At 35.2% G+C, this 10,344-nt stretch overlaps 1 protein-coding gene across 1 annotated transcript in view; it reads right to left on the bottom strand.

The window, feature by feature from the left end:
* Nucleotide 1: 1 nt before the first annotated feature.
* Nucleotides 2-10,344, bottom strand: part of AGL (amylo-alpha-1, 6-glucosidase, 4-alpha-glucanotransferase) — a gene marked incomplete at its 5' end in the record, with an annotated part of 33,894 nt that continues 23,551 nt past the window's right edge. Inside the window, 10 exons of the mRNA XM_009583454.1 lie at nucleotides 2-470; nucleotides 1,989-2,122; nucleotides 2,214-2,301; nucleotides 2,850-2,947; nucleotides 3,515-3,726; nucleotides 5,481-5,593; nucleotides 7,470-7,605; nucleotides 7,982-8,093; nucleotides 8,530-8,755; nucleotides 9,989-10,091. Coding sequence (XP_009581749.1) covers nucleotides 353-470; nucleotides 1,989-2,122; nucleotides 2,214-2,301; nucleotides 2,850-2,947; nucleotides 3,515-3,726; nucleotides 5,481-5,593; nucleotides 7,470-7,605; nucleotides 7,982-8,093; nucleotides 8,530-8,755; nucleotides 9,989-10,091 — 1,340 coding nt within the window. The remainder of the gene's footprint in view (nucleotides 471-1,988; nucleotides 2,123-2,213; nucleotides 2,302-2,849; nucleotides 2,948-3,514; nucleotides 3,727-5,480; nucleotides 5,594-7,469; nucleotides 7,606-7,981; nucleotides 8,094-8,529; nucleotides 8,756-9,988; nucleotides 10,092-10,344) is intronic.

Genomic DNA, 10,344 nt, shown 5'->3' with positions numbered 1-10,344 from the left:
AAGAGTGACCTCACTTTGTTACATTAAGATTTTGATTTGGAAAATCTAAAAAACCAAAGCTACTTAAAATGAACTTTGTGCATATTCTTAAAATTGCTCCTTACTAAAAGTTTCTGCATCAAGCGTGCACTGCAGTTTTATTTTATTGTCATGGCCCGATTTTCAAAAAACAACCCAAGCCCCACACAGTTACAGGACATAGGAGCTGCTGGCATTCAGCATCTTTGAAAGTCAGGACACAGCTTAAGTGATTGTGCAGAACAGGACATTTCCATTGCAGTATAAGCCAAGTGTTCATTTACGCCCAATAATAAGACCACAGAAGTTTCATCAAATCAATCAAAATAAACTTTTACAAGTCATAAAGGATTTCAAGGATAACACCAATCGACCAGGCCTGAGTTTCACAGCTAAAAGGGCAATACTGTCCATTTTCATTGGTCAGTTCTGGAAGCCCTTTCCAGGATGATCTGATAAAAGAAAAAAAACCAAACGAGTATTGTTGTTAGATTATACACTGAAGTTAAGAGAACATTTCATTTTAAAACCTTTTAGAAGATTATCTCAGTAGAAAACTGAAAACCATGACTAGAGGTTTGTTGTCTTACAGGCACAGTATTTTCTTTAGCAAATGAGATCTAATTAATTTTTTCTTTTTCTGCAGCTGGGAATTGTAGCTTTTTTGTGGTGATGCCTCTCCTTCAAAGTAGGCTCTCTGCCACTAATAATATCTGAACTTACACTATACTGGCATTTTACTCCTGTTTCTTATTCAGGTAGTTTTGCAGTTGGAAGAATACAAATGACCTTTGAGATAACTGAATGGTATTCAAACTACACTTGAAACTGGATTATGGTGCTAAAAAGTGATAACGGCTGGAAGATGGCATGACTACATAAGCCTTTTTTTCTTCCATAGGAATAAAAAACCCCACAAACTAACGTACTTACAGAAATACTCATGAGTTGAGCCTGTCGCCACATTAATAATTCTGTACACAAATGAAATACTGTACTTTTTTACTACAGTAACTTTACACTGCTTTAGTACACTACTTTAGTAGTAAGGCAGAAAAAACAAAGAACGTTACCAAACTGCAAGTTATTTAGTAAAACTTGTATTTGTGGGACAAGATATTATGTAAGGCAAAATGTGGCTTAACAAATCCCATTCCTTCCTCATGTGGTCAGACAAACCCCTTCTGTCATGACCAGTCCTGCTAAGTTACTCTTATGGGTACAAATAAATGCATATTTGAAGTACTGCAGAACAGATTATATGGAAGAGATATCAAGGGCAAGATCTTTGGGGTTTTTTTGTGGTTTTGTGGTTTTTTTTGTTGTTGTTGTTTGTTTCATTTGTCTCAAATCCTTAAGAATTAAAAACATAAGAGACAGAAAAAGGGGAAAAATAGTGTGGCTTTGGTGGTCTGTTTTTTAAGAGGGAGAACTCAAAATGTAAAGGAACATTTAAGGGCCATAAGCAAGTTCTGCCTTCTTAGAATATCAAGGTTATTAAGATTCTGAAACACTGTCATACTAATTTCCTCATTTATAACACAAGAAATCCTAACAATATTTTGCACCAGCTGCAAATCTGCTGCAATTTTAATCTGTCACTACTAGCCCTTTAACTATTTTGTTTTGCAGGTTGTTTTGAAAATTTTGATTTTTTTAAAAAGCAACTCACCAATGTTTTTTCCTGAAATTAGTTTTTTGTATGAAATTAGATCTTAATTTTTACATAAGGTTTATTTCACCCAGTCTTCACATGGGTAAGTATTAGTAATTCTGCAATCTATAAAAAGCACTAGATCTCAGCTGTACCTGAAACCTGACTTGAGATCTGCAATAGCACATATAGCAGTGAACTTTATATGTAGAAAACAGATGCTGTTTATATTATAGATCTGTATACTTTTACATGCAATTGGATAGTGGATACCACTAGCTTGAATGAATTTTGAATGTGTTAGTTGGTGTCTTACCTTTCAAGGTGAACATAGTGGCGAGAAAGAACATTCTTAATCATAACTACAGTTTTTGCATATATCTCTGGACTCATCAACTTTGAGAAGTACAATTTGGCACGAAGAAAATACCCAATTGGCCACAGCCATTCCTAAACAAAGAATGAAAAGAGATTATTATTATAGCTGTCAGTTTGAAAAGGTGACATCACTTTTTCTAAAATTGAAGAAACTGGCTCTTACAGGTCCTTGGTGATAATTAAAACCTCTGGCTACATTATAGTTGTCATTGTCAAGAGCATTATCATATACTCCACAGTAAACCATATCACTGCAAGAAAGAAAAAATAAATTATGCAAACAAAGCCTTAACAAAAGTGATACAGAAAAATGAAAGCAGAAATGAACCGAAAATTTGTCATGGCATTTCCATTTAATGATGGTTAAGTCAGGGAGGTTTCCACCAGGTTCTGTATTTTACATGACAATGGAAATCCAAGTACGGTTTAAACTAGTAGGAAAATGGTTAAAATCTTGGAATGACTTGAATTCATAATTTTGCCCTTATGTTTTTACTCAAACTGTAGTGCTGTGCACTGTATCATATGCATGTATGTATCAAGATGCAAATTCAACATCTTTTATGACACCAAATTTGACTTGCTTACTGTGTGGCACCCAAAACCACCTGGTGATTGTCTACATAAATAAGATCAATTGCATAACAGCAAAATAATTGTTCCGGAAGTATTTATTGCAGCCTTATTTCACAGGTATATATGAGGATTTTAACAAAAGAAGTACTACCCCCACATGTCAAATAATTCCTATCTGTCATGTTTTGTAATTAACACTTATTCTTATCTCTACTATACTTACTCTGGGTCTAAGGTTTTCATGCCTAATGGACCAAGCAGTTTTTCCTCTGCTATCTGCAGAGCTTTCCAAGCTCTCTCAGGTGTGAACAACTCAGGGGCCTAATAAAATAATAAAGATTTAATGAGTAAACTCTGCACATGTACACACATAAGACTGTGTATACAAATGTAGAAGACCACAAAAAGCTTAAGTTTTGTATTACTGAACCAGCTTCTGGAACCTGCAAGTCAGAACAAGCAAGAGCACAGAAGCTATCCAGTGCTTTTTTTTTTAAATTTTTATTTTATTTTAAATACACTTGCCAAGTATTACTACTGAAGCTCTTTACAGACCCGATAAAGACAACAAAACAACCCACGCTTTTTCGCTAATTTGATGGGAAAAGCATCCTCCCAGACATTCTAAATACAGTGAACACTACAAATTTATCCTAGCTATACACTGAACAGCAGTTTCATTTAGGTAAGTCCTGTCAAGGATGTATTTTTAGGAGATACTCCAAGACAGATCAATATTAAAAGCATAGAAAAGAAAAGCTTTCAAAAAGTTATTCTAAGCAATGTATGTTCCTGATATAATGCCATGCAGATGAACCTTACAATGCAAGCTTAGTTCAATAATAAACAAAATTTTAAGTGCAAACTTAAACACCCCAACTCACTTACCACAACCATTGCTATTGTAAAATTTGGCCTGAGTTGGTAATCACACCATGGACTTGAAGCTCCATAGCTGTCCTTATAAATTCCACGTTTGTGAACAAGATTTGGATGTTTCTCATTAGGATCTGCTGGGTTCTCAGAGACAAAGAACAGCCTTTCAAAGTGTCCTTGAATTTTTCTGTTCCACTCATCATATGTGATAGTCTCCTCCTTTCCTGCAAGATGTTATATACAGGTTTTATTTTCTGAAAACAGCCACAGAGGTAACACCAGAAGTATGCTTATGTCTATTTTTACTGTTTTGCTTATCGAAGTTTTACTTAAGATACTCCTAACACAATAAAGGCCATAGTAGCATTGCAAAAAGTTATTATCTAAAAGTTGAATTATACTGCAGATCAACTCCAACACCTGCACAATTTTTTTTACACAACATTTTCTAACTTTCAATTAGCTAGGAGGAAACAGTATGAGGTATTGTGATCTATAGTAAATATTTAATTGAGTAAGTTTAAAATTTACAATTAGCATTTCAGCATGGTAACATGTCAACTCTTTTATAGTACTTGGTATACATACTCTTGCTATTTTGGAGACTTCAAAGAGAGTGTCAAAACATTAGGATAAGTGTCACTTTTAAAAGCTTTCTCTTCCTGAATTCCTGACACTTAACATAACAGGAGCAGACCTAGGATCACCTCTCTCCAGCTGGTGATTCCCCACGCTTAGGCCAATTCTACAGTTCCAGGAACAGGTCACTGAAACTTCAAGTGAGACTAGAAAAACATCAGGTTTTAGTCAGCAGAATTGTGCTAGGGATATCTTCCTGATTGAGATACACATACATCTTAAATAAGCAATGCTTTTATGAAAGAAACAAAAATAGTAAAGAAATGTACATTAGTTTTGTATTAGGTGAGTATAGGAGTTTTTTTCTTAAACTACAATTGGAATATAGCAAAAGGACAATACTACCAAAATTGAATATGTTATCACCAGAAGAACAAAAAGCCTAGAAACTAACACTAAGCCTATTCGTGAATAGGAATTAAGGCTGGTTTTAAAATAGATTCAGCAGTAGATGAATGAAATTCACACTCAGTAACATGAGATTAACAACAGAAGGAAGTATACACACATCAAATTGAATCTAAAAAGAGTTGCTTACGATTCTGGAACACAAGAGCTAAGACAAGTCCTATAAATACTATTTCTACATCTATGCATTCTAATATTGCTGTGTACTGAATTCTAAATTGTCTTACTCTAGCCATAGATTTTAAGAAATCCTGAAGTGACAGGTAAGTTCATGACCTAAGAATCTGTACTGTCTAGGACAGATAGGAAAAAAAACCCCTTACATTCACATTTTCTAAAATAGAATAAAAGAACCATTAAATTAATTGTTTTCAACATTATCCTTTACCGAAGAGTAGAAAGGCTTTACAGGGCATGTATATTCACTTGGGCTGGGTAAGCTCAAAGTAAAGTAACTTTGTAACCAGAGCAGTATCCCTCTGAAATATAAGGGACATCTAAAGATATTTACGTAAATATTCACAGAAAGTGGTTTCCTGTGTTGTGAATATTGGGGGGAAGAAGTGTCTTGTGTCATTTTACTTAGCATTCTTGTAATGAATGATGCGTATCGTCATAATACATAATAATCCTATCACTTATATCCATTTTGAGAAATGGTATTTAGGCTCCAAAATTCCTTTGTAATCCACACCTTAATACATAGAATAAAATATTTGAACTATTGGCAAGACAATATCAACTCTTAATAAATTTTTCTAGCAACAAAAGATTTTAATCATACAAGATACTTTCCCAAGTTTTTCCCCTTTTCCCTCTAAACTTTCTTGAGTAGTTTGGTAATCATCCCCGATGCTGTATGGCCACCATTTCATCGTTTTGGTTATTTTTATACTCCAGTAATACAATTATGAGATGTGCCTGTTTTTACCATGTCTTTTTACAGTGACTCCATGGAATGGAAACACATTTTTCCCAGATAAATCCAGCAACCAGCGAACAGCCGACTTGCACAGGCCAACAATTTCCACAGCAGAGCCATCTCTACAATAATAATGATTTAAAAAGGCCAAGAATTACTTTAAGAAGGCTATTAAAGTTCAATAAGTGACTGGAAAAAAAAAAAAAAAAAATCTGTATTTTACTGAGACATTTTATTTTTCCCTATTCTCCTACTATTCCCCTATTTCTCCTATATGAGCATCCCGAAGTTCTACAGTATTGCAGTGTTTTGTGAACAACAGCTCCATCATCATCAATACGGTCATGATTTTCCAAACTTCAGTCACAACCCTCTCACCCATATTCTCTTGAAAATGAAGAGTCCTTAGACATTCCAATGTCTCCTTGCAAGGCAGCTACTCCATCCCTTTGAGTTTTAGCTGCCTGTCTCTCTACCATCCGTTACGTCCTTCTTGAGACCAGCACTGCACTTAACACTCAAGATACAAGCACATCTTGCAGGTGCAAGGTTTCACAGAGGCAGAATGATGCCCTCCGTCTTGTTCTAAAAACCTTTACTGAAGACACCCAGTATTATTATTTTTATTAGCTTTTCTGGCTGCTGCTGTACACCAAGATATGATTTCAGAAAGCTACTGATGACTCAGATTTCCTTCCTGTGCTGTAGCTCAGTTCCGACACCATTGTGTAGGTGTGGTTTAGACTATTTTTCCCCTAGATACATATCTTAACTTCATCTACACTGGAGCTTATCTGCCACTTTTAGGCACATCAGTTTTATAAGGTACTTTTGAGTTTCATGAAGGGCCGAGAGTAAGAGAAGAGAACATTAGCATAAGTAGACTGTGTCAATTTACTTTTATTTAGATCAGTAGGATTCCACCTGATGAAGAAACAATGGAGGAAAGGGTGGAAAACAGGTGAGGTTTTCTTCCAGCTAACAGTCAGGGAACAAGGGATCTGGCTAACAGATACTTTTTTTCTGTACAACAGACCAATTTAAAGTGGTATTATCATACCCTGCTAATTTGCACAGATTTAAGATAATTTTATACCAGTGATTAAGAAAATGAAAAAAGGATCAGCCCCAAAGAACTTGATCCTCTGATGATAAAACTGTATTCAATACAGAGGTTCTCATCTACACACACATTTTGGTAACTTAGGTAATATTTCAGCCATAATAGATTACTCAAGTCAAAAGCGAAGCATTAAAATAAGTGCTAAATGCACTTCCTGGGCTTGCTTCTTTTTTCAGGTGATAATTCAGATAATCATCATATGCATAAATTTCATATTGTATCATACTGAGTTTTACTGCCTGCTCGACGTAAAATTTTTCTCCGGCATCACTGGTTTAGCCTCTTTAGGGCAGGTACTTCAACCTTTCTTGGTTCCCAATTAAAATGCCTGACTTGTCAAGCAAGATAATGTTTTCCTTCAGTTCTCACTCACAGATGGCAATTGATTTGAAACTGATACTGTACTAAACTCAAGCCAGAATGCCTGCAGCAGTTCGCTAGCACATAGTAAAGAGTTTATTTTCAAAATGTTTAATCTCAACTTTAAAAACTTAGATGTTTTTGAATTCTAAATAAGAAGTATTCAAACAACACAACAATTATCAATAGGTATCTCCTATAGTAAGTCTAAATAACAAAGTACAGCTAGTACTACAAGTATATAGTTTTTCCTAAATTACATTTTACTACTTAAATTCAAAAGTTGACTCTGCATGGAGCTAAGACCATGCCAGAAGCTGAGGGCTTCAACCCTGCTAAAAACCACACCTTTTTTCTTCAAATAAGCACAAAGCAAAAAATTACCATTAACATTTTAGTAGGCAGAAACATTTAGAACATTTGAGACATCACCTGTCAGATGTGTTAATGGAAGGCACAGAAGTTCTGCAGAAGAATTTCAGTTAAAATCCCCCCCAAAAGCCTGGATTTTGTACCTTGGAGTAGCAGGAATTCCTCTGTTGCGAGCTCTGTCGCTCTCTCCCATTTTATCCATCCAAGTGCCACAATTGAAGCGGTTCCCTCCAAAGACAAAGCCAGTTTCACGGTCAACACCTGCGGTTACATTAAAACCTGCCAAGCAAGAATATTACGTGAGAAGTCTGTATTTTAAACAAAACAAAACCCCAACTGCCCCCGCCCCCCGCCCCGCAACCTCCTAAATAAACAAAAAACCTCCAAACAAGAGATCTGAGGTGGGTTTCTGAAGGCAATTGTACTTTTTAAGTGAATTTTTATTTAAAGATAACTTGTACCACAATATATAAACAGTTGCTGATAATAAACAGTTAGGCACTTTTTAAACATTAAATGTATTTAAAATAATACAGTTTTAGCTGCAATAAACATAATTAATTTTTAAAAAATATACTCCATAGCTAGAGGAAAAGAAATATAAAATATAATCATCATAATTTGAATTGCATAGCGAGTGTTTTATATGTGTTACCTTCATCTCTCATGTTTTGATCTATCTGCGGGCCAGCATTCCTTTCTCGGAAATTTATGCCTTCCATGTGTCGTTGCATTGCCTCCTGTATAACTTCATAAAGTGGCTGATCCTAGATTGATTGCATGTTTGGATGATATGTGAAGGGCAAAATGAAAAACGAGTAGAAAGGCTCTAATGTGCAAATAGTACCATTCTTAGCCTCTAGTTTATGACACTTCAAAATAAAAGCATCTAACATTTTCAGTGGCATCTTTGTCAATGGCAATACATTGCATACAATTTTTAACATAAACATTTTTTCAAGACAAAAAGCAAAGAAAAAATTTAGAAGCTGATGGCATTTTTTTTCCATCCCCAACTCCCTGCACCTGTCTAATCATGCGATGCAGATGGAGTGAGAAGAGCCCAAAATATGGAATTCTTGTGCTATAATCAAATTTCACCATAAACAACAGATAGCGACAGGTTCTTGTAGCCAGAAAAATTATATTCTTTCATTAAAAATTTTAGTTGTGTTAAATACTTAAATCAGAAGTGATCTTTACCATAGTGCCTGCAGGCTGAGGAGAAGAATCATCTCTTGGGTACATCCTAGAAACAGGACAACTGAGAATGTCTAATCCATTTGGAACAATTTTACAGTAGTCCTGGATACACTGAAGCCACCACCATACAGCATCACGACAGTTGTATCTGGCATGTGTCCCCTGGCCAAGCAGATTGGGAATGAGACCATGTCTTAAAGTCCCACCAAATGCTAAAATGATGTTTCTAGGACAAAAGAAAAACACAGTCTTGACTCAGTTACTTTCAAGGCCATTATTGGACTAAGTATTAAGTACAAAGTATACAAGTTTACCTTAATAGCAAGGTAAGTCAAGGAGACAAACAGGATCTTAAAGACAGGTGCCAAAAGTTTGCTGTTGAAAGCTACAAATTACTTCATTTAGCATGAACTTCTTTTACAATAAAAAAGTCATCTATTCCCTATAAATTCCCCAACACGAATGCATTTAAATCAGTTTGTACAAAACATACATCATCTGCTAATATGGAAAAGCTAGTTTACTTTTTCATAGGTAGTGATATAGAGCCTAAATCCAAATCCCACTAAGGTCACAGGGAAGGTTTTTATTGACATTGTTTATGATTACCCTGGTATCCATTCTGATGGGTGGGGTGAAATGGGGACGGAGGGCAGAAGTAGATGAGAATTTCCTATTAAAATACAGAGAGGTGACAGCAACTGCGGTTTGAGAAGTTTCTTGAAAACCGTTGTGCATACCTTGCAGAAAACATGATTCCAACTAGCTTTAAAAGGAAATATAAACATACTAGTAGACTGCAGACCTTACTGCATGAGAAAGGTAATAGTTGGTCAAATGTACACCAGCATAAATACATGCTAATTTTAAACAACTAATTTTTATGTTTGTATCATGTGGCAAGCTCCACACAAGTTAAAAGATTAATGGAAATATTACATCAATAGATCTGGCTTATTTGTCACGTTAAACACTTAAAAACAGATATCAGATTGTAACAATTCACAATTGGCTGATTTCTAGTATTACTAGACAAATACTAGCAGTTACCATCACAATAGACATGCAATCATACCTTTCTGATTAAAACAGTATTCTATTGCTACTTCAAATTTTTAAATAAATAATTTTGAAATTATTGCTCAGCAACAATGATGCAAGTACATGTGAAACACAATCACTTTGTTTAAGGAGAAGCAGTAGTGCTACAGGGGTTAAAACTACCTTATCTATACAGAACATTAGCTTCATATCAGTGCTAAGAAAGCAAAAGATAATCATTTAAGTGGTATTTTTAATTCCACTTAGAAAGAACTCCCAAATCTGTCTAGGGCCATTAAAGTTTTATACTGCACATCAACTGTTTCTAACTGCTTGTGTGTCATCTCAGGTTTTGAGAGGATGCCTTTTCCCTAACTACCTGCAAAACCAATAAGAACCAAGTATAAGTCAGTCTTACCTTGCTTCTAGATAGCGCCCAGTAACTAACATTAGACCTCTCAGTGCAATAAAGGTATCCCTTCCCCAAGAGCGAAAAATTCCAGAAGAAAAGTGAGGTAAACCTAAAAAGAAATATCATTGTTCATCTCATTTATTGATATGGCAGAAGTCGCCAAGTACACATGTCCTGGTTTCGGCTGGGATAGAGTTAAATTTCTTCCTAGTGCTGTGTTTTGGATTTAGTATGAGAAGAATGTTGATAACACACTGATGTTTGCAGTTGTTGCTAAGTACCCTGCTAGTCAAGGACATTCAGCTTAAGAAAAAAAAAAAAAAAAAAAAAAAAAAACAAGCGTTGGGAAGGAGAACAGCCAG

Source organism: Fulmarus glacialis, unplaced genomic scaffold (assembly GCF_000690835.1).
Source record: "Fulmarus glacialis isolate BGI_N327 unplaced genomic scaffold, ASM69083v1 scaffold34868, whole genome shotgun sequence".
In the NCBI taxonomy this organism is placed as follows: domain Eukaryota; kingdom Metazoa; phylum Chordata; class Aves; order Procellariiformes; family Procellariidae; genus Fulmarus; species Fulmarus glacialis.
This window is presented reverse-complemented; position numbering and strand designations above follow the sequence as displayed.